Source organism: Pygocentrus nattereri, chromosome 7 (genome assembly GCF_015220715.1).
Source record: "Pygocentrus nattereri isolate fPygNat1 chromosome 7, fPygNat1.pri, whole genome shotgun sequence".
NCBI classification, from domain to species: Eukaryota; Metazoa; Chordata; class Actinopteri; order Characiformes; family Serrasalmidae; genus Pygocentrus; species Pygocentrus nattereri.
In genome coordinates this window covers 23,738,571-23,761,176 of record NC_051217.1, presented here as the reverse complement: position 1 = coordinate 23,761,176, position 22,606 = coordinate 23,738,571, and the positions used below count along the sequence as shown (strand labels likewise).

At 40.8% G+C, this 22,606-nt stretch overlaps 1 protein-coding gene across 1 annotated transcript in view; it reads right to left on the bottom strand.

Annotated features, from left to right (window-relative positions):
* Positions 1-3,407: 3,407 nt before the first annotated feature.
* rsf1a (remodeling and spacing factor 1a) overlaps positions 3,408-22,606 on the bottom strand; it is a 32,064-nt gene continuing 12,865 nt past the window's right edge. Inside the window, exons 7-16 of the mRNA XM_017704156.2 lie at positions 18,436-18,639; positions 16,573-16,677; positions 16,385-16,464; positions 14,707-14,761; positions 14,173-14,276; positions 14,022-14,089; positions 12,232-12,421; positions 10,609-10,853; positions 8,456-8,632; positions 3,408-5,349 (exon numbers count right to left, since the gene is read on the bottom strand). Coding sequence (XP_017559645.1) covers positions 4,787-5,349; positions 8,456-8,632; positions 10,609-10,853; positions 12,232-12,421; positions 14,022-14,089; positions 14,173-14,276; positions 14,707-14,761; positions 16,385-16,464; positions 16,573-16,677; positions 18,436-18,639 — 1,791 coding nt within the window. The 3' untranslated portion in view covers positions 3,408-4,786. The remainder of the gene's footprint in view (positions 5,350-8,455; positions 8,633-10,608; positions 10,854-12,231; positions 12,422-14,021; positions 14,090-14,172; positions 14,277-14,706; positions 14,762-16,384; positions 16,465-16,572; positions 16,678-18,435; positions 18,640-22,606) is intronic.

Sequence of the window (22,606 nt, the reverse complement as noted above, 5' to 3'; positions counted from 1 at the left end):
CGTCCTAGTTAGGACACGAGTGCGCATATTGGGACGCAACCCGATCAGTGCTTAGGAAACAGAACGAGAAAGAGAGAAAAGACTTCACTTCCCATTGAAGCTGCGCGCTGAACTGAACGCCACTGCCGCTCTCAGGTCGGGATTTGTTATTACAAGCGTGTGTGCGAAATTGTTAATGTAGTTTAAGTCCCTCTCTAAAACCTACCACCTAATTATTTACTAAAGTATTTTTATTATTAAGTGAATTGCTGTGCCATTAAAATTTATTTGTCATTTATATAGGCATTTCAAAATAATGACTTAAAAAAAATAATGAGATAGTATTATAACCACGTGGTAGAATGTAATTATGCAGGATCCAAGTTTTCTAGAATGTAAACATGCAGTATCTAAGCTTTCTAAAACAAACACACCTTATCTAAGCTTTCTAGAACACAAACATGCAGTATCTAAGCTTTCTAGAAGCATTATAGAATATAAACATGCGGTACTGAGGCTTTCTAGAATGTAATTATGCAGGACCTAAGCATTCTAGAATGTAAACATGTAGTACCCAAGCTTTCTAAAACATAAACATGCAGTATCTAAGCTTTCTAGAATGCAAACACTGCAGTACCTAAGCTTTCTAGAACATAAACACACAGTATTAAGCTTTCTAGAACACAAACATGCAGTATATAAGCTTTCTAGAACACACACAGTACCCAAGCTTTCTAGAACATAAATACACAGTATCTAAGCTTTCTAGAACACAAGCATGCAGTACGTAAGCATTATAGAATATAAACATGCAGGACCTAAGCTTTCTAGAATGTAGACATGTAGCACTTAAGCTTTCTAGAACACACACAGTACCTAAGCTTTCTAGAACATAAATACACAGTATTAAGCTTTCTAGAACACAAACATGCAGTATATAAGCTTTCTAGAACATAAACACACAGTATTAAGCTTTCTAGAACACAAACATGCAGTATATAAGCTTTCTAGAACACACACAGTACCTAAGCTTTCTAGAACATAAATACACAGTATCTAAGCTTTCTAGAACACAAGCATGCAGTATGTAAGCATTATAGAATATAAACATGCAGGACCTAAGCTTTCTAGAATGTAGACATGTAGTACTTAAGCTTTCTAGAACACACACAGTACCTAAGCTTTCTAGAACATAAATACACAGTATTAAGCTTTCTAGAACACAAACATGCAGTATATAAGCTTTCTAGAACACACACAGTACCTACGCTTTCTAGAACATAAATACACAGTATTAAGCTTTCTAGAACACAAACATGCAGTATATAAGCTTTCTAGAACACACACAGTACCTAAGCTTTCTAGAACATAAATACACAGTATCTAAGCTTTCTAGAACACAAACATGCAGTATATAAGCATTATAGAATATAAACATGCAGTACCTAGGCTTTCTAGAATGTAAACATGCAGTACTTAAGCTTTCTAGAACATAAAAAAATGTACCCAAGCTTTCTTGAGCACAAACATGCAGTACCTAAGCATTCTAGAATGTAAACATGTAGTACCCAAGCTTTCTAAAACATAAATATGCAGTACCTAAGCTTTCTAGAACAAAAACTGAAAATAAGTTAACAGATCATTAAGAACAAACTTCTGACATTTTCCTGCAATTTTTGGTTCATAAGTTTGATGTGGTGGGAAAAAATAAAACATTAAATCTAAAACTTTTATGTTTAATTCATTTAATTTTTCCCCAAAATAAGCTGTATTCAGGAACGCGAAGTGTGTTCTCTTATTTACACTTTAATCAATCAAAAAATCGAAATCAGTAAAGGATGTCGTTTGACCAGGGGCGCCCAAAATCATGCACACAGCTGTACAGTGCATAAAAATAGCCATCGGGTTCTGTTTTAAAGCCTTTGACAAACAGCACACTTTAGATATTTAGTTCTAGATATGTTATATCTAGAACTATACATATTTCAAGTTGAAATGGTTCTTTGCATAGTGAAATTGTACTTCAGACTGATGGAGAATATGTTGAATGTGGTTCGATATGGAACCTATTTGAAAACAGTTCTATGTAGCATTAAAAAGGGGTTCTGCTATAGTTACGAGCTCAAGCTTGTACCAGTAGAAAAACCAGAAACTGCATATTCTTCATCAGTCTGAAGAACATTTCACCATGCAGAGAACCATTTAATGTTCAAATGTTTTGGTGTTTTATATATATATACACACACACACACACACACACACACACACACACACACCCTGATCAGGCTTAACATTCTGACCACCTCCTTGTTTCTATGCTTATTGTCCATCTTATCAGCTCCATTTACTGTATAGCTGCACTTTGTAGTTCTACAGTTACAGACTGTAGTCCATCTGTTTCTCTGATACTTTGTTACCCTGGTCATTCTGAGCACTGCAGTAACACTGACGTGGAGCTGGTCTGAGTGGATCAGATGCAGCAGTGCTGCTGGAGTTTTTAACCACTGTGTCCACTCACTGTCCACTCTATTAGACACTCCTCCCTTGTCGGTCCACCTTGTAGATGTAAAGTCAGAGACGACAGCTCATCTGCTGCTGCACATTTTGTGTTGGTCATCTTCTAGTCCTTCATCAGTGGTCACAGGACGCTGCCCACAGGACACTGTTGGCTAGATATTTTTGGTTGGTGAACTATTCTCAGTCCAGCAGCGACACTGAGGTGTTTAAAGATTAAAATTAAGTGACCCTTATTAGTTCCACAACGGGGAAATTCCACCTCCACATTTAACCCATCCGTGCAGTGAAACACCACATACACACTAGTGAACGCACACACACACACACACACACACACACACACACACACACACACACACACACACACACACAAGGGGGCAGTGAGCACACTTGCCCAGAGCGGTGAGCAGCCCTATCCACGGCGCCCGGGGGAGCAGTTGGGGGTTAGGTGTCTTGCTCAAGGACACCTCAGTCACGTACTGTCGGCACTGGGGCTCGAACCGGCAACCTTCCAGTCACAGGCGACCTTCCAGTTCCCTGACCTCCAGCCCACGACTGCCTCAAACTCCAGCACCACTGCTGTGTCTGATCCACTTGTACCAGCACAACAGACACTAACACACCACCACCATGTCAGTGTTACTGCAGTGCTGAGAATGATCCACCACCCAAATAGTACCTGCTCTGTGAGGGTCCATGGGGGTCCTGACCACTGAAGAACAGGGTAACAAAGTATCAGAGAAACAGATGGACTACAGTCTGTAACAAGGAGCCTGATTCTTTCACTATTAGGAATATAGTAGGAATATCCCCTATATTCCTAGTACGGAAAGAATCAGGCTTCCACAGGTTAAATAACCCTGGAGATGGCGAATAACCGTCACAAATATACAGGCATTATTACGCAGAGACGCATTTATCAAGTTTTATTTATGTTTTTGTCTTCTTTAATTACGGAGACCGAACATGAACAGTAAAACACAGGCGACACTCGTTCCAGCTGAACACCCTTCAACAAACAAACTCGTACAGCAAACAAAAGGCCACGTTCAACTGCGGCGCGGGGTTTTACACGGGCCTTGTTCACATGGTGTGGCCTGGAATGGTTTAGTAGTGTTCTGTTTTCAGACAGCCTCGCGGAGCACAGGGCACAGCCTGGGATAAATGAAAGGGGCCAAACAACACTTCATTCTTTTAAAGTGCTTTTGAAAAGAGAGTCAAAACCTTCAGTGCAGAATGAAAAGCTGCAAACAGTGCCAGAACACCTGGCACGGTCAAAAGGTGCTTGGACAAGTGCATTCAATTCTAGAAAATTTGAAAGGTTATTTTTTTTTTTTTAGGTCAGCCCATGGGCAAGTGTACAGGCACATTTATATACTTTATATACTTAAAAAAAATAAAAGAAAATAATAATAAAGAACTCAAAGCAACACATTTTAATAAACTAATGTGTGCCACAGTGGACATTGTCCAAATCAACTGCCCTTGTAGGTGTACTACTATAATCTGGGCAACCAAAATAGAATATATACTATTTTAAATTAACAAATAAATCATTTTAGGAATGAAATGATCATTTAGGACAGTAGTAAGACTGTTACGCATGTTACAATAAAGTGGTTATAAAGTCTACGTAAGTAAACTGTAAAGCTACTTATTTCCTTCCACTAAACTGTGCCTTTTTGTGTCTCGTGGCACTTTTGATTCTATTCCGTTGGCGGAGCATGTCAGTAAAGTCTGAACCGAACTGAAAATTTCAAATTTTTCAAATCTCAATCTGTTGAGCAGATTACAGTACAGCCTCTCTTTCATATAAAACGTTTGTTTCTTTTTTTCTTTTACAGAGAATAAAACTAAAAACATCTCTAAAACACCAATTTAAAACGCGGCAACATACAAGCCTGAAAATGTACAGTGTAAAGTGTCTCTAACAGGACAATATATATAAGCCTCTGTTATACAGATGACATTTTACTGGCCTTAAATCACAGAGTGCTTTACTCTCAGAGGAACAGCTATTGTATATGTGTTTTACTGGGACCCTGTTCTAAACCTGTATGTGCATGCTATGGGATGGTAAAGTAGAGCGAGAGTGCATTCGGACATCACGGGAAAAGACACCACGGCATTCCTCCGGAAGCTTGTATTGGTCCAGTACCCAAAAACAGAAAAGATAAAACAAAGAACAGGAAATGGTGACCGACAATGTGGGGACCCCACCAGTGAGGTGGTCATTGGTGAAAGGCAATGAGAAAAAATATAGTATATATATTAAATCTATTCAGCACAATCACGACAACTGTTCACTGTCAAAAACGAAGTTAACAAGGTCCGTGACCGCGGTGAGGTCGTCCTCATCTTCCTCGTCTTCATCCTGAGCTGTAGGCCTCGGAGGAGCCAGGCCGTTGTGCCTTCCGTGAGGTGTCCCGCTATTTCTGCCCGTGTGCTTTGGCAACAAACCCTCTGAACCTCTAGTGGGCGCCCTCGCAGGCAGCTGGCCGAAGTCTCTAACTGTGCTGCCCCTCATTCCGTGTGCGTTTTGCATCTGCCTTCGCTCCACCACCACCTCCTCTTCCTCCTCTTCCTCCTCCTCCTCCTCGTCGTCTGTCTCTATGCGGTTCAGCCTCTTTCGGACCGGCCGCTCTTCCTCGTCTGACTCTTCGCTCTCTCCTTCTTCGCCTGTCTCATCCTTCTCCTCCTCCTTCTCGTCTTCCTCACTCGAACTCCTCTGTCGTTTCAGTTTTAGCCGTTTGTGTCTCTGTTTAGAGTCCTCTCTGGTCGACTCCCTCTGTCTGCCCTTCGGCCTCCGCTCAGAATCCTCGTCCGGCTCAGAGTCCTTGGAAAGGACGGACGCTGCAAAAGAGTCATATATTCAAATATAATTGGCTGCTAAAAAGTTTAATATGTCGTCGCTGTCATAAAAACACCATCTGAAACTGCCAGTTGGTCCAAAATGTATTAGAGTACAATTTTATTATATTAAAGTGGAATTCCAATGTTTTTCCTAAATCTCGGCACAATTACATGGTTAAGATGTAAACAGAGTCACTCAGAGCGGTTTGGTGTTAAACGCTCTGTTCTAGAGAAACTTACCGAGTCAGAACTGTTCACAGTGGTGGTGATAGGAACCAGATGTCCCCCTCTAAAAGCTCCTCACAGAAAGTTCCTACATGAGATGGTTATGAATTCACTGCCTGGTGCCTGAGACGCTGTTTTACAGTGGTCTTCAGAAGGTTTTAGCCTCAGATGTATTTTGTAAATCTATTAATGGTGGAGTGATGCATGCAGGGTGTTTTGAGGCAAAATGGACCCCAAAGAAATCTTATTTTTTCAGATTTACCACAATTTCACCATCATCAATATTACATACAAAAAAACTGGTTTTGGATAGTAAAGACGAGGCTATGTCTGTGTTGCGGACTCCTCGGGCCGGATTCCCGAAAGTGCCTTAAGAGAGTTTTTTCTTAACGTCATTCTTAAGAAAATAGTTACAATAAATGTTAATATTCAAATAACTTAAGAATTTTCTTATTTCCATTTCTTATTTTCTTAAGAATAATTCTAAGAATGTTATTCTTGAAAATATTTTGTTAAAAGTTTTCTTAACCTTACATTGCCTCATTCTTGTCTTAAGCCAGAAACACACTCAACGCAAGGCCGCGAACACAAATGTGAATGCTCGGTCAACGAATTGTGAACGTTCTGTACAAACTTACCGCACGTTCTTAGGTTGCTGTGGAGGTTAAAGCACTCTGTACTGAAGGGGGCGATAGAGTGCAGATCAGAGAGGGATCTGCTGTTATTCCAGCAACCCTATTTATTGTCTTAAATTATTAGTAAAGTGTTTATTTTTACATAAATGGCTGCAACTGTAACAACTGCAATTTCCCCCTGGGATCAATAAAGGAATCTGAATTAACAGCCAAACGTGGGCAGTAATGGAGAGCAAGCTGCTTTACCTCTTCTCTCGGATTGGAAATGCGATAGTTAATAGATTTTTATGCCGTCTATGCGCGAGACTTAAGTGGTCGTCTGCTGTGGCAGTTGAGAACCACGCTGGCAGCACAAGACCGCTTGGTCAGTTTTGGCTGTCGTTATAGCACCCCCTTGCTGTGATGCTCAGATTGCAACGCGTTATGAAATGCGTCGTGACACATTTTTGAATGCAACTACGTGTAAACCCCCGTCTGTGTAGCTTGAAGCGTCAGAGTTTGCGTCCTTGCGTGGACTTTGCTTCGGGCCTTAGGCTGTATTGACAAGGTCAGCATCTAAACTGATCAGTTTATCTACTCTTGCTCATCCTTGTCCCCTTGTTTCACTGTCGCCCCACAATTATTGTATTTCCCATGAGGATTTCTTTCCTGTTGGCTGTTTCGTCCTTCGTCACCTCTAGTGCATGTTTGTACATTTTTTAAACACTTAATTTGACATTTTTCCCACATTTTTCCCTCATTTTGCTCGGATTAAACGAGTAACGTAAATAACAATTAATACAAATTCAAAATGTATGTCATTTATGGTAAGAGGTATAATGCAACATAGTCTACATAAGAAAACAATGAAGATTTTCTTAAGAAATATAAAAAAATTATGAGAATAAATAAGATTATTTTAAGAGAATATTTGAGAAGTTTAGGTTTTTTTTTTGTTTTTTTTACAAATTGCATTTAAGAACATTCCTAAGAACTTCTTAGTGTTTGTCTTAAGAACTTTCACAAATTTTAAGAACTTTTCGAATCCAGCCCCTGGTTCCCATCACCACCACTGTAAAGAGCCGAGGCAGAGTTCATTAGTGTCTTAAGAAAGAAAATCTTCACAATTTCAGTCTTAAGAAAAAAGTTACAAAAAAATTGTTATTATCCACATAACTTCTCATTTTTTCTCCTTTCTTAAGAACTTAAATGTTTTCTTAACCTTACGACAGCCTCACACTTGTCTAATGCTGTATGAGTGGACAGGGTCAGCATCTAAATTTATCATGGATGCTGCCTCTGCTGATCCTCCCCATCCTCGCCTCTATTGGCTGTTTCTTCCACCACCACCTCTAGTTCTTGCTTACTAATTTTTGTGAACACTTGATTTGAGTTTTTGTTTGTTTTTTTGTCCTCTGAGCGGATTAAACTAAATAACAGAAATAATTCAAATTCAAAATGTATCTCACATCACTGATGGAAAGCTGTAAAATACAACACAGACTACGTAAGAAAACAATGAAGAAAATGAAGAAAAAAGACTAACAGAATATTATGATTTCTTTTAAGATTTAAAGACATTCTTCTGAACATATTAGTGTTTGTCTTAAGAAGTCGTTTCTTAAGAAAATTTTTGTGAATCTGGCCACTGGTCTATTGTTTCTCTACGACACACCAGACCATTCTGAATGAATCTGTTTGCATCTCAACCACTTAATTGTGCAGAAATGGTGTTGGTTAACAGTTAATATTTGCTGTATCCTTTGATTATGTAAAGCTGTTACATGTATTGTGTTCTGTTACTATCCAAGTGTGAGTGTTACCCACAATACTATACTTCTGAAAGAGTCCCAATGACCTGTGGTGTCCCCCAGGGTTCAATTGCTGGGCCACTTTTATTCCGCTAATACATGGTTCCTCTTGGCCAAATACTAAAAGACTATGGGATTTTTTTTTTTTGCCACAGCTGTGCAGATGATACTCAGATCTACTTGACCTTCTCCCCAAATTTGGAAGATAAGGAACGTTATAAGTACTCTAGTGTTTTCAATTTCCTTCTACCACATCTTTAGTGCTTGTTCAGTCACTACAAACAGTCATTTCAAATCCTTCTCTGTATTTAGTAACAGAACAGAAAACCTGTAGCAATAGAACCTAACAAGCACTGAAGTTGATAAAAGGCACAAAAACGTGCTATTTTTGCAGACACAGAATAACTAACACACAGTAACGTCAAAACATTCAGATAGCAGAAGAGTGACCCTCACTGTTGGAGCTGGACAATCGGCGGCGGCGCGGTTGGCCAGTTTTCTGTTTGGCGGCTTTGTGTGACCCCTCAGACTCCGATGTTTCGCAGTAGTTGACGTGAGCACTCTGACTCCGCCGTGACCTCCGTCTCCTCATGTCCACGTCACTGTCACTGAACTCACTGGATCCCTCTGTTTCTGGAGGAACAGACGAGTGAGAAAACAGTCAGCTCCTCTGATGTACGTGTCTCACTGCAGTCAGTCAGTGTGCAGTTATATGTTCCATGCTGTTTAGTTCATCTTCTGTGATGCACAGACGACGTGCATTCCAGTACAGATTACTGAACACCTGTTAAAAATGTAATCTAATCCAAAATATAACTAGGGTAATCTGAGTACTTTCAAATCCTTGTTACTTTTAAATTAGTTGCCTTTTTAGTCGCATAAATAAATGAAAACAAACTAAATGACAAAAAAATTTGAAACAAGCAAAACAGGAGAAATGCACCGTTTTTAATTCATGTATTTATTTAGTTAATTTTGCTTACTTATTTTTTTAAATCATACTTGTGGCCTCACCATCTCACACACACACACACCCCATATCTGCAGGACTAAAGCAGTTCTATGTGAGATTGCTTTAGACATACACAAAGCTGCATGCAACAACATACAGGATGTGTATAAATATACAATTACTGCATAATTGTGAAGTTTATTTCAACCACTGGCTCACAGTCTCCGCTCTAATTCATCCCAAAGATGTTCTATCAGGTTGAGGTCAGGACTCCGTGCAGGCCAGTCAAGTTCTTCCACACCAAACTGGATCATCCATGTCTTTATGGACCTGCTTTGTGCACTGGTACGCCGTCCCCTAACTATTCCCACAAAGTTGGGAGCATGAAATTGTCCAAAATCTCTTGGTGCTGAAGCACTGAGAGTTCCTTTTACTGGAATTAAGGGGCCGAGCCCAACTCCTGAAAAACAACCCCACACCATAATCCCCCCTCCACCAAACTTTACACTCGGCACAATGCAGTCAGACAAGTACCGTTCTCCTGGCAATCGCCAAACCCAGACTAGTCCATTGGATTTCCAGACAGAGAAGTGCGATTGGTCACTCCAGAGAACACGTCTCCACTGCTCTAGAGTCCAGTGGTGCTTGGTGATGTAAGGCTTTCATGCAGCTGCACGGCCATGGAAACACATTCCATGAAGCTCTCTACGGTGTTCTTGAGCTGATCTGAAGGCCACATGAAGTTTGGAGGTCTGTAGTGATTGACTCTGCAGAAAGTTGGCGACCTCTGTGCACTATGCGCCTCAGCATCCGCTGACCCCGCTCTGTCAATTTATGTGGCCAACCACTTCGTGGCTGAGTTGCTGTCGTTCCCAATCACTTCCACTTTACTATAATCCCACTGACAGTTGACTGCGGAATATTTAGAAGCGAGGAAATTTCATGGCTGGACTTGCTGCACAGGTGACGTCCGATCACGGTACCACACTAGAATTCACTGAACTCCTGAGAGCGACCCATTCTTTCACTAATGTTTGTAGAAGCAGTCTGCAGGCCTAGGGGCTTAGCTTTATACACCTGTGGCCATGGAAGTAATTGGAAATTCAATGGTTTGGATGGGGGAATGAATACCTTTGGCAATATAGTGTATAACTACTGCATCATAGTGTAGTTTATTTGAACTTTATTCTAGATATCTATTGCTGTTTGCACTCTGAAACAGCAAGATGTCATGTGATTGGATGGGCTACTTTTTGCTTTGTAAATGTGAAAGCAAGATGGAGGAATTTCCCCATTGATAACAAAGCAAAAAAAAGGGTTCAGCACACAACTTGGATGCCACGTTTTTGACAATTTACGTTTGTTACAAGTTGCTGTAACAGGATGCCTGTTGCTACGCCAACCACAGAGACAACAGAGACTGGTGGAGTGAGTTCAAATCACATGCAATGGTTTCCAAACATCAAAATAGAATTATTGAATTAATTTGAATTAATATTTTCATAGACGTTAAAGAATAATTATTTAGGCATAAAATTAAGCATCATTATGGGAATATAATTGCTGATAGACATCCATAACGAATGCCTTGGCTAAGGTTTTTGGTCATACGCCCATCCTCCTATCTGCTACTATAGTATTAAAAGCTAGAACAAACCCATCTCTTCCTCCTCCTCTGAATCCAGAAGCTCTTCCTCCTCTGAAGAGCCTCTCTGTCGTCTGGTTGATCGTCTAGCGCTTCTCTTGGGTTTCTGGTTTCTGTCATTCCTGGCCGTTCTCCTGGCCGGAGGCAGACGGCCGTGGCCACTCGTGGTGCTGCCCCAGTCGCTCCCATCCCATGAGCCAGCATCGGCATCACTGACTGCATCATCTCCAGACACCACAAAATCCTCCTCTTCCATGCTGGAGAACAGAACAAACAGTAGCTTGATTACTGATTTCAGATTTTTTTGTATTGATAATTGAACTTAAGCTCTATTTGAAAGTGCCCACTGTCTACTTACATCCACTTAAGTGATACTTTTTTATTTATTTATTTTTTAATACCACAAATGGGGAAATTCTACCTCTGCATTTAACCCATCCGTGAAATGAAACACCACATACACACTAGTGCATACACACACACTAGGGGGCAGTGAGCACACTTGCCCAGAGTGGTGGGCAGCCCTATGCACGGCGCCTGGGGAGCGATTGGGGGTTAGGTGTCTTGCTCAAGGACACCTCAGTCATGGACTGTCGGCACTGGGGACTGAACCAGCAACCTTCCGGTCACAGGGCCAGTTCCCTAACCTCCAGCCCACAACTGCCCCAATTATTATACATTATTATAATTCTAATAATGAGTGGTTTTTGAGTGTAAAATCATTCATCTTTAAAATTTAATTGGTCTTTAAATTGACCTCTCTTTACCCATTAAACTGCTCATATCCCATATTTTTCAAGTTTCATTGTTTTACCCTGTTCTTCAGTGGTCAGGACCCCCATGGACCCTAACAGAGCAGGTACTATTTGGGTGGTGGATCATTCTCAGCACTGCAGTAACACATGTGGTGGTTGTGTGTTAGTGTCTGTTGTGCTGGTCTAAGTGGATCAGACACAGCAGTCCTGCTGGAGTTTTAAACACCTCAGTGTCTCTGCTGGACTGAGAATAGTCCACCAACTAAGAATATCCAGTCAACAGTGTCTTGTGGGTAGTGTCCTGTGCCCACTGATGAAGAACTAGAGGATGACCAACACAAACTGTGCAGCAGCAGATGAGCTATCGTCTCTGACTTTACATATACAAGGTGGACCGACAAGGTAGGAGCGTCTAATAGAGTGGACAGTGAGTGGACAGTGTTTAAAAACTGAAATGAAGAACAAACTGTAAACATCTGTGGGTCTATTGGGTGGTTATATGTAATTCTGTTCATGGTTGTGACAGCACAACAATGACAAACTGCGTTTTCCTACTGTATATGGGCTCTTTGGACAGGGAAGTGAACGGTACCTTCTGAAAGGTACGCACTACATTAATCTCTTCTATTTTGCATAGAAGATAAGAAAATATTGATTGAGATATATGGTCTCTTTAATATGCTACACTTTATGGCCAAGTCTCATTTCTTATTTTTACCCCTACCCCTCGTTTTCGAGTGTCATGTTGCTCCTTGGAACTAAGTCACAAGGTGTAGTGGTTGAGATCTTCCCTTTGAAATGGGAGCCTCAAATAAAAAGAGCATAACTTCATTAACAGCTACCATAACGCCTCCTAAAGTGAGCTCTCCAGAAGACTGACCTGTCGCTAAGCTGAAACTCGTCTTCGCTCTCCTCATCCTCCAGAGTGCTGTCGCTGTCCAAGTCGTTGAGTCGCCGGCGCCGTTTCCTCTTGCGGGGAGTGGGAGCTTTAGCAGGCCGTCGGTTCTCTTTGTCCCCTTCTTTCTCCTTCTGGCCCGTGATGGTGGCCATATCCTTACCATGAGCCACAGCTACAGGGCACCATGCTGAAAATATTAATCTTTACTCCAGCCTGTTTATTCTATTCTCTGTTTGTTTATTATTTACAACTACAAGCACACAGAGAGTAGGTGTTCCTATATGGGAAAAAATGGTATTTGGACATACATGATATGTGATATGATACTGTTTGATAAGCTGGAACAGACAAAGAGCACCAGTAGTGTCACATTTAACTAATACAATAAAAAAAAAAAAACTATACAATATTTTTTGTTTAATGTTTCAACCAAGAGTGCTGCACTAAATCTAATTAAACATGACTAGTTATGTTCTCTTTGTAATGAAATATAGTTGGCCAGTGTTCTTTAAAGGGGAATTTCACTGATTTTTAAAAAAATATACATTAATAAAATCACTGACAACGTCATTCAGAGTCGAAATGCTCTACAGAAACGTACCGAGTCAGAACTGTTCACAGTGGTGGTGATGGGAACCAGACGTCCACCTCTAAAAGCTCCCTCACAGGAAGCTATTACATGAGATGGTTATGAATTTGCTTGTTTTATGTTAGCTTTGAGAAGCTTTGGGCCTAAAACGCTGCTTTTCAAATTCATTCGTGGTGGAGCGATACAAACAAGCTGTTCTAAGGCAAAATAGTCCCCAAAGAAAACTTTGTTTTTTCAGTTTCATCACTATACTACCATCATCAAGATTCCATATAAAAGTCAGGAGACTTGAGTGGGTTCTCTGGTGGCTCTGGGTAGTAAATAAATGTCTATATTTGTGTTGTAGTCATGGCGACCCCTGGTTCCCATCACCATCACTGTAACGACATCTGAATCATTTCACACCAAACCGCTCTGAATGACCCTGCTTACATCTCTGAATATATCTATGACATGCTCAGAAAAGAATACTGGGATATAAATTCCTGTGACGTAATTTATCACGATAATAATAATTATACAACAGTTATTTACGGCCACGCGAGCTGATTGGTTGAAAAGTGTTCTAACCGTGCTGTTATTTCACCATAACATCACGGGTTTTTCACAAACACTATCACTTTGACAGAAGTGAACCTGATATTGGGTCACTTTTATGGCTCAGTCTGATTTGGTCCGACTCTGAAGATCAGACGACACATTTGGTGAATGGTATCGGGTTAATTTCTGTCTGATTCCAGGTTGTTTAGCTGTTCTTCTGTCACAGCTGCCGACTGAAAAGCTGCTCAGTGGTGACGACAGTTTGGGAATTTAGTGTAAGGAGCTGGAGAACGAACTGCCGACTTTGCAGCGAGTGGACGGAGCTTGTTACTCTGACGTAGCAACAAGCTGCTGGTTAAGGAACTATAATTTGGAGGAAGGAACTGAACATCAAAACATATTAAACGCCGCGTTCACGGCCCAGTTCATTATTTCTTACTGTATTTATTTAACTGTTGTATTAAAGCAGTAGAACACTCGAGGAGTGTGTTATCACCAATAACATCACGGCTGTGATGATCTTCGGAGACCAAATCACAGCCGGGATGTTATTCCGCAATAACTGACTCGCTCTCAGGTTCTACTGCTTAAATATCATCACATTGCTCAGCCCTAAGAGAAAGGCATGAAAAGGTTTTCCCACCTCCTCCCTCTGAACTCTGTATATCTTCCTCTATTGCTTCATCGATGGCTTCGTCAAAGTCATCAAACCTGGCAGGTGAAAATTATAATCAGTTTAAAGATTGCAGATGACAGAATTTTTGACATGTTTATGATAGAAGCAAGCAGAGCACCTGTAACTGATAGACTTTCTTTTCCTTGTTGATCTCCTTTCCAGGTTCTTATTCTTCTTTGCATCTTTCTTCTTCTCCAGCTTTTTATCCTCTGCATCAGCATCCTGCCAGGACACAAGAGGAGGATATGGATTTAGAATCAGGATGACTAAAAACTCTTCAAATAAACAGCAATAAATTAACTCGTCAGCTTAAATGATTTTAACTATTTATATACCATATTGTACAAAAGCCAGACAGCCAAGAAAACTGTAAACCTATTTATCTGGGCTCTACAAAGTGTGTTTTACCAGTATAGCCCTATATAAGATTAGAATAACTGCACTATTACACAGTCTTAGGCATCTAAGCCTCACTCACCTTCTCCACAAGTGGGCACTATTACTGCTAAATATTGTTGCTGTTGGGATAAAACCTCATATCCCCATTTTTGTCATTATTCATTTTTGACAAAATTTGAAATGACCAGCTTTGTTAACTTTGTGTCAGAATTTCATCATGAATGGACTGTATATATAATTTATATGGACTTACTGGATTGGGTATGATGTTCTCGACACTGATGCCCACATACACCAGCCGTTCACGCCTACAGATAAACACATATGAGTAAAAAATTTTAGGTCCAATGAAAAAGCAAAAACATTTACAAATAAACATTGTTTTATGGTACAAGTACAACTTATACCCTAAAACACGCAAGTACAACCGGCCTATGCATTGTCTTTTGGGGTAGCCGTGGGCTGGAGGTTAGGGAACTGGCCCTGTGACCAGAAGGTTGCCAGTTCGATCCCCAGAGTTGACAGTCCATGACTGAGGTGTCCTTTAGTAAGACTCCCTGGGCGCTGTGGATAGGGCTGCCCACCGCTCCGGGCAAGTGTCCTCACTGCCCCCTAACGATGTGTGTGTGTGCTCACTAGTGTGTATGTGGTGTTTCACTGCACGGATGGGTTAAATGCAGAGATGAAATTTCCCCGTTGTGGGACTAATAAGGGTCTCTTAATAATTAATACAGTACACATGAATAAGCTGTAAAAACAATTTTGGTATTTACAAAGATGAAGACATGCATATCTTTTGTATTTCTGCTCTACCCACACGTACAATGTTTGTGTGCGTTTATGTACACAAAGTCAGTTCGTAGTTCATAAATGGCTTGGCCTGGAAATAATTTCAATTGGTACTGAGAGGTTGCATCCCAAATGTTAAGAAGAGCCATTTTGTCATTTCAAGAAAAATCAAATCACCTTGGGAGCCACGACATTTGATTTCCATTTTACTATCTTGGCTGTAAATATGTCTCGGTATGTATTAATTTAGGCTAAAATGCATTAAAAAAATGAAAATACAGACTGATTTTGCTCTGCTTTAAGCTATACCTCAGCTACAGCTACTTTTCTCGCATCTCTGGCAGGAAACTTTTCCACCAAAGTAGAACAGTTTCTTGTAAAACATTTCTCGATGTTTGACTTTTTACGAGGCTGAAGTCGCTTTTCATTAGCCAGTTTCTTGTTCAAAATTTCTCTTTCCACCTCAAATGGTGCCTGAGGTGCCAGAATGTAACTGCTGCAACAGTTAAGGTGGAACAGGAAAACTCGAACAAGAGACTTCACAACGTATCAGTGTGACAGTTTCTCACTGCAGATTAAACATATCAGGAAACCATCTGGAGTGACTATAAATGCAATTAAGTCCATTCATCTCCATCTCCACTTTTGTCTGTGTTCCTGTGTGACCAGCAGTCTGTGCTGCGGAGCCACAGCAGAGCAGCAAAAGAGCCGCATTTTGTCGAGCCCTGATATAAAACCTTCAAATTATGGAGGTTCTTTAAACTTCTCACAACAAACCACTGAAAAGTTTGTTGGAGAACCAAAAGTGAGTGTTTTAGGGCATCTCTCTGAAGAATACTTCTGTGTACATTTTACAAACAAACCCTCTGATTGACGCAACTTGTCTTACCTTTCTCACTCACTCAACAATATTCTTCCCCAGGGGGCGCTATTAGCACTCAAACATTTTTGCTTCATATTGGCCCTTCGTCTTTAATTATGTTTAAAAGTGTAATTTATTCTTACATGACCATTTTCAAACTTTCAGAAATTCTGAAATATGGTCCTCTTATGTTTTCCAGGACATTATAGTGGTAAAGCATGGTCAGTGAGGTGTTTGTGTGTGTGTGTGTGTGTGCAGGCAGAGTGTGAAGCATCTGTACCTCCTCTCAGCTCGTTCCCGTTTCTTCAGAGCCGTGTCCAGGTTCAGCAGCTGTTCCTCCAGCTTCTCACACAGCAGCTTCTACACATGACGAAACACAGCCGGTCAAACTTCACAGACTTTAGACCATCCTGTCCACTCATCCACCTTGAGAAACCTGGTTAAACTCTACAAGAATCACAGACTTACATGCTGACATGGAGGACAGAACCACTCGCCATCAGGGATGATCATCAGAGGAGGCCTCAGGCAGGCAGTGTGGTAGCCACTGTCACACAGGTCACACAGAAGAATCTGTAAAAGAAACACATTCATAGGTTGAATGTTAGGCTGGGTTAAGACTACATATAAAAGTGGCCCAGATTAGATTTTTTGCCCAAATCGGATTTTGTCATTTGGTCGTTCACCTTATGGCCTACACCTGACATCAGTCCGAACAGATAATCCTGGTCACAGATCAGAATTGGTTATAACAACACAAATAATTTTATATGGACCATTCTACCAAATAAGTTTAAACTGTAGTCGTACTTAAAAAACAACAAAGTATTCGTAGATATTTACAAGGATTATGTGTTGATCTACACTCACCGGCCACTTTATTAGGTACACTTTGCTAGTAAAAGGTTGGGCCCCCTTTTGCCTTCAGAACTGCCTTAATTCTTCATGGCAGACTTTAAATAAGGTGTTGGAAACATTCCAACCAACATTTTGGTTGGTTATTTGAGTTACTGTTGCCTTTCTATCATCTCGAACCAGTCTGCCCATTCGCCTCTGACCTCTCACATCAACAAGGCATTTTCGTCCACACAACTGCCGCTCACTGGATATTTTCTCTTTTTTTTCAGACCATTCTCTGTAAACCCTAGAGATGTTTGTGCATGAAAATCCCAGCAGATCAGCAGTTTCTGAAATACTCAGACCAGCCCGTCTGGCACCACCAACAACCATGCCACGTTCAAAAGACTTAAATCCCTTTCCTCCCCATTCTGATGCTCGGTTTGCACTTCAGCAAGTTGTCTTGACCACCTCTACATGCCTAAATGCATTGAGCTGCGGCCATGTGATTGGCTGACTAGCTATTTGTGTTAACAAGCAATTGGCCAGTGAGTGTATTTAAACCCAAGGCACTAACAGAGACAGTATTAACCTAAATATATACAAAATAATCATTTATAGGGTACTTTCTATTGGGGAGGTGCCCGTCCCAAACCCTAAGCACGGTTACAGTTGTGAAAATTATACTTACATTTTTCTTCAGCTTTTTGATTTCTTTTAAAATGAAGTTGAAAGGTTTAGATTCATCATGATCATAATTATTTTAATTTAAAGTTAGTAAAAGTAATTTTAAAAAATGCTCTCCCACATTTTGTCACTACCAAAACACAATGAGTTTTAGTCTGTGGGTGGGGCCTTGTTTTAGCCACGCCCACACACTTTAAGGCAGGAAGTGAGGCTGCATCCCTGTCCCTCATGGCCACATGGTGAGCAATTAAATCCCATTGTTCTGAAGTAAATGTGTCCCAAAGTCTGAAAATCAGCATGGAATGGTAAGAACTGTCACTACTGAAACACCTCATTCCTGTTAAGTACATTTTTTGCGCATTTTAATAGAAGTATTACGATTTTCTGTGTGAGCTGTGCTTGCTGGTCACATATTGGCTGCATTTATGAGTTTTACTCAAAATGAGCTAGAATTGTCACTACTGAATCATTTGGTGCAGTTTTGGTAGTGGTATGATCGTTTTGTTTGTGACAAAATCATTTATTTTAATAAAATAAACATGATGAAGATATAAGGTCACTCGGAGCAAAAGCATTTAAGTCCAAATCAGTTAAAAGACTGAAATGCGTTTTCAATTCTGGCTTTGAACCAATTCGAATGATATGTGGTAGAGTGAGTCATACATATTATGTATGTATTAAACACCTCTGTGTATTACATAAATATATCAAATATAATATACAATATATAGAAAATGACATAAGTTGAACATGGGCAATATGTGCTTCCTATAAATAAGACGGGAGACTGAGGGGTTTGCGTCTCACCAGTTCAGGGTGGTTGGGGAGTCCACAGTGTTTACAGGCGTCTTCAGGCGGAGCCTCTTCTGAGCGCTCTGACTCCGACTCACTTTTCTCCTCTCGCTCAGACTTGTTCTCGCAGACCGCATCAGCCTGTAGAGCCACTTCGGTTTTCATGTGTTTCTTCGGACGTGTTTTTGACCAGCGAGGTCGCCGGTGCCGCCGTTTACCCTGGAAGTATGAGGTAAATATATGCATTAGTTATATAAATGTCTGACCTCGATTTGACAATTCAATTAATTTATGATTTTTTGAGAAATGACTGAATGCTTCCTGAAGTGTCTTAATTTGTAAACACACAAATGTGACTGGAGATGCTATCTATCATACAGACCATGCATTAAGCTTTTTTATATGCAATTTTCTGCCAATTTAGCCACTGCTAATTGAAAACCACTAGTTAGATTCCACTTTCACACAATGGAAAACAAGGCAATTCTTTCCGAAAGGAAAGAGCTGGAAAAAGAGCTGGAACGCTGAGCAAAATGTAAATAAAAACAAAATGCAATGATGTGCAAATCATTTACAAACTATATTTACTTGAAAATAGTACAAAGGCAACAAATCCAATGTTGAAACTGAAAAATTATATTGTTTTTTGAAAAACATGTGACCATTCAGAATTTAATACAAACCACACGTTCCAAAAAAAAATTAGGATAGGGCAACTAAAGGCTGGTAAAGTTGTGTTGTGTAATAAAAAAAAAAAAAAAAAAAAAAAAAAAAAACCTGAAGGTTAACTTGCAACAGGTCAGGTAACATGATTGGGTATAAAGAGCATCTCGGAGAGGCGGAGTCTTTCAAAAGTAAAAATGAGGAGGAGCTCACCACTCTGTGAAAGACTGCACCATCAAATAGAGCAACAATTCAAGAAAAAAACGTTTCTCAACATAATATAACAAAGAACTTCTGCTTTTCATTGTCTACGGTACAGTATATCATTAAACGGCTCAGAGAATCTGGAGAAATCTCTGTATGTAAGGTATGAGGCCAAAAACCAGACCTGTCACCACTAAGAACATTTGCTACATAATGAAATTAATCTCCTCAGTTCCAAAACACTTACAGAGTGCTGTTAAAGGAAGAGGTGATGAAACACAGCGCTAAACAGATCCCCGTCCCAACTTTTTTGGAACATGTTGTCAGCATTAAATTCAAATTGGGCAAATATTTTTTTCAATCAGTTTCAACATTGATATGTTGTTGTTCCTTTAAAAATATGCTACGCATGATTTGCATACCATTGCATCCTATTTTTATTTAAATGTACCCAGCTTCTTTGGAAATGGGGTTGTACTAGAGCCGATTCTGACATACCAAAATCAATGCAGTTGAATGACCACTGTCAGATCAATGCAGCAAATTGCATAAATACATTTTAATCTTTTACGTAATTAAAATTTAAATGCATCAATATTGTGTCAAAATATCATCTATAAAAGTGGTCATCATCTATAAAATCTTGTTACATAGACTTACATTGAAATATAATGTTTTTGCTTCTCCTGTATGTGTGTATTATATATATATATATATATCTTCTTCTTTTGGCTACTCCCTTTAGGGGCCGCCACAGCGGATCATCTGCCTCCATCTTGCCCCATCCACTGCCTCCTCTACTTTTACACCAACCATCTCCATGTCCACCTTCACTACATCCATAAACCTTCTCTGAGGTCTACCTCTTCTCCTTCTACCCGGCAGCTCCATCTCCAACATTCTTTGACCAATATGTCCACTATTCCTCCTCAAAACATGTCCAAACCATCTCAACCTGGCCTCTCTGGCTTTATCTCCAAACTGCTCCACCTTCACTGTCCCTCTGATCTGCTCATTTCTAATCTTGTCCATCCTTGTCACTCCCAACGAAAATCTCAGCATCTTCATCTCCGCCACCTCCAGCTCAGCCTCCTGTCTTTTAGACAGAGCCACAGTCTCTAAACCATACATCATAGCAGGACGCACTACTGTCTTGTAAACCTTCCCTTTCACTCTTGCTGCTATCCTTCTGTCACACATCAGCCCTGACACCCGTCTCCACCCACTCCATCCTGCCTGCACCCTCTTCTTCACCTCTTTTCTACACTGTCCATTGCTCTGGATGGTTGACCCAAGATATTTGAAGTCATCCACCTTTACGACCTCTACTCCTTACATCTTCACCTTTCCACCTGCCTCCCTCTCATTCACACACATGTATTCCGTCTTATCTCTACTGACCTTCATTCCTCTCCTCTCCAGTGCAAACCTCCACCTCTCCAGATTCTCTTCCACCTGCCCTCTACTCTCACCACAGATTACAATGTCATCTGCAAACATCATGGTCCATGGAGCCTCCTGCCTGACCTCATCTGTCAACCTTTCCATCACCATTGCAAACAAGAAGGGACTCAAAGCTGATCCCTGATGTAACCCTACCTTCACCTTGAAACCATTTGTCACTCCAACTGCACATCTCACCACTGTCTCATTATCCTCATACATGTCCTGCACCACCCTAACATACTTTTCAGCTACACCTGACTTCCTCATACAGTACCACAGTTCCTCTCTTGGCACCCTATCATATGTCTTCTCTAGATCCACAAAGAAACAATGCAGCTCCTTCTGACCTTCTCTGTACTTCTCTACCAACACTCTCAACGCAAAAATTGCATCTGTGGTACTCTTTCTGGGCATGAAACCAAACTGCTGCTCACTGATCTGGACCTCTCGCCTTAGCCTTGCTTCAACAACTCTTTCCCATACCTTCATGGTGTGGCTCATCAACTTTATACCTCTGTAGTTACTGCAGCTCTGCACATCACCCTTGTTCTTAAAAATGGGGACCAGGACACTGCTTCTCCACTCATCAGGCATCCTCTCATTCTCCAGGATTTTGTTAAACAACCTGGTTAAAAAGTCAACTGCCTTCTCTTCTAAACATCTCCATACCTCCACAGGTATGTCATCTGGACCAACTGCCTTTCCTTTCTTCATCCTTTTTAAAGCTGCCCTCACTTCCACCTTACTAATTCTCTGCACTTCCTGATCCACTATCTTTCCCCCCGTTGTCCTCCTCTCTCTTTCATTTTCCTCATTCATTAGTTCTTCAAAGTACTCCTTCCATCCTCTCTCTGTTCACTCACTAGTACATTTCCCTCTCTATCCTTTATCAGCCTAACCTCCTGTACATCCTTTCCAGCTCTATCTCTCTGTTTAGCCAAACGATACAAGTCTTTCACTCCTTCTTTACTGTCCAGCCTCTCATACAGCTCATCATAGTCCTGAGCCTTTGCCTTTGCCACCATTCTTTTCACTATGCGACTAGCCTCACAGTACTCCTGCCTAACTTCCTTCATCTCTCTGGTTATCCCACTTTTTCTTAGCTGCCTTCTTCTTCTGAATACTCTCCTAGACTTCCTCATTCCACCACCAACTTTCCTTGTCTTCTTTCCTCTGACCAGACGAAACACCCAACACATTCTTGCCAGTTTCTCTCACCACCTTAGCTGTAGTTTCCCAGTCCTCAGGTAGCTCCTCACTGCCCCCAAGGGCCTGTTGCAATTTTTCCCTGAACTGCCTGCAACCATCCTCCTCCTTCAGCTTCCACCATCTCATCTTTGGCTCTGTCTTCACTCTCTTCCTCTTCTTTGTTTCTAATCTCATTCTACAGACAACCACCCTATGCTGCCTTGCTACACTTTCCCCTGGTACCACTTTACAATCTCCAATCTCCTTTAGGTGGCATCTCCTGCTAAGGATATAATCCACCTGTCTGCACCTCCCTCCACTCTTGTATGTCACCCTGTGTTCTTCCCTCTTCTGAAAATACGTGTTCACCACAGCCATTTCCATTCTCTTTGCAAAATCTACAACCATCTGACCTTACGCATTTCTGTTTTTCACACCATACATACCCAGTACCTCTTCATCCCCTCTGTTCCCTTCACCAACATGTCCATTGAAGTCTGCACCAATCACCAATCTCTCCTCTCTAGGGACACCATCTACCACTTCATCCATCTTACTCCAAAATTCCTCTTTCTCCTCTAACTGACAACGAACCTGTGGTGCATATGAACTGACCACATTCAAAATTACACCATCAACCTCCAACTTCAGGCTCATGATCCTGTCTGACACTCTCTTTACATCC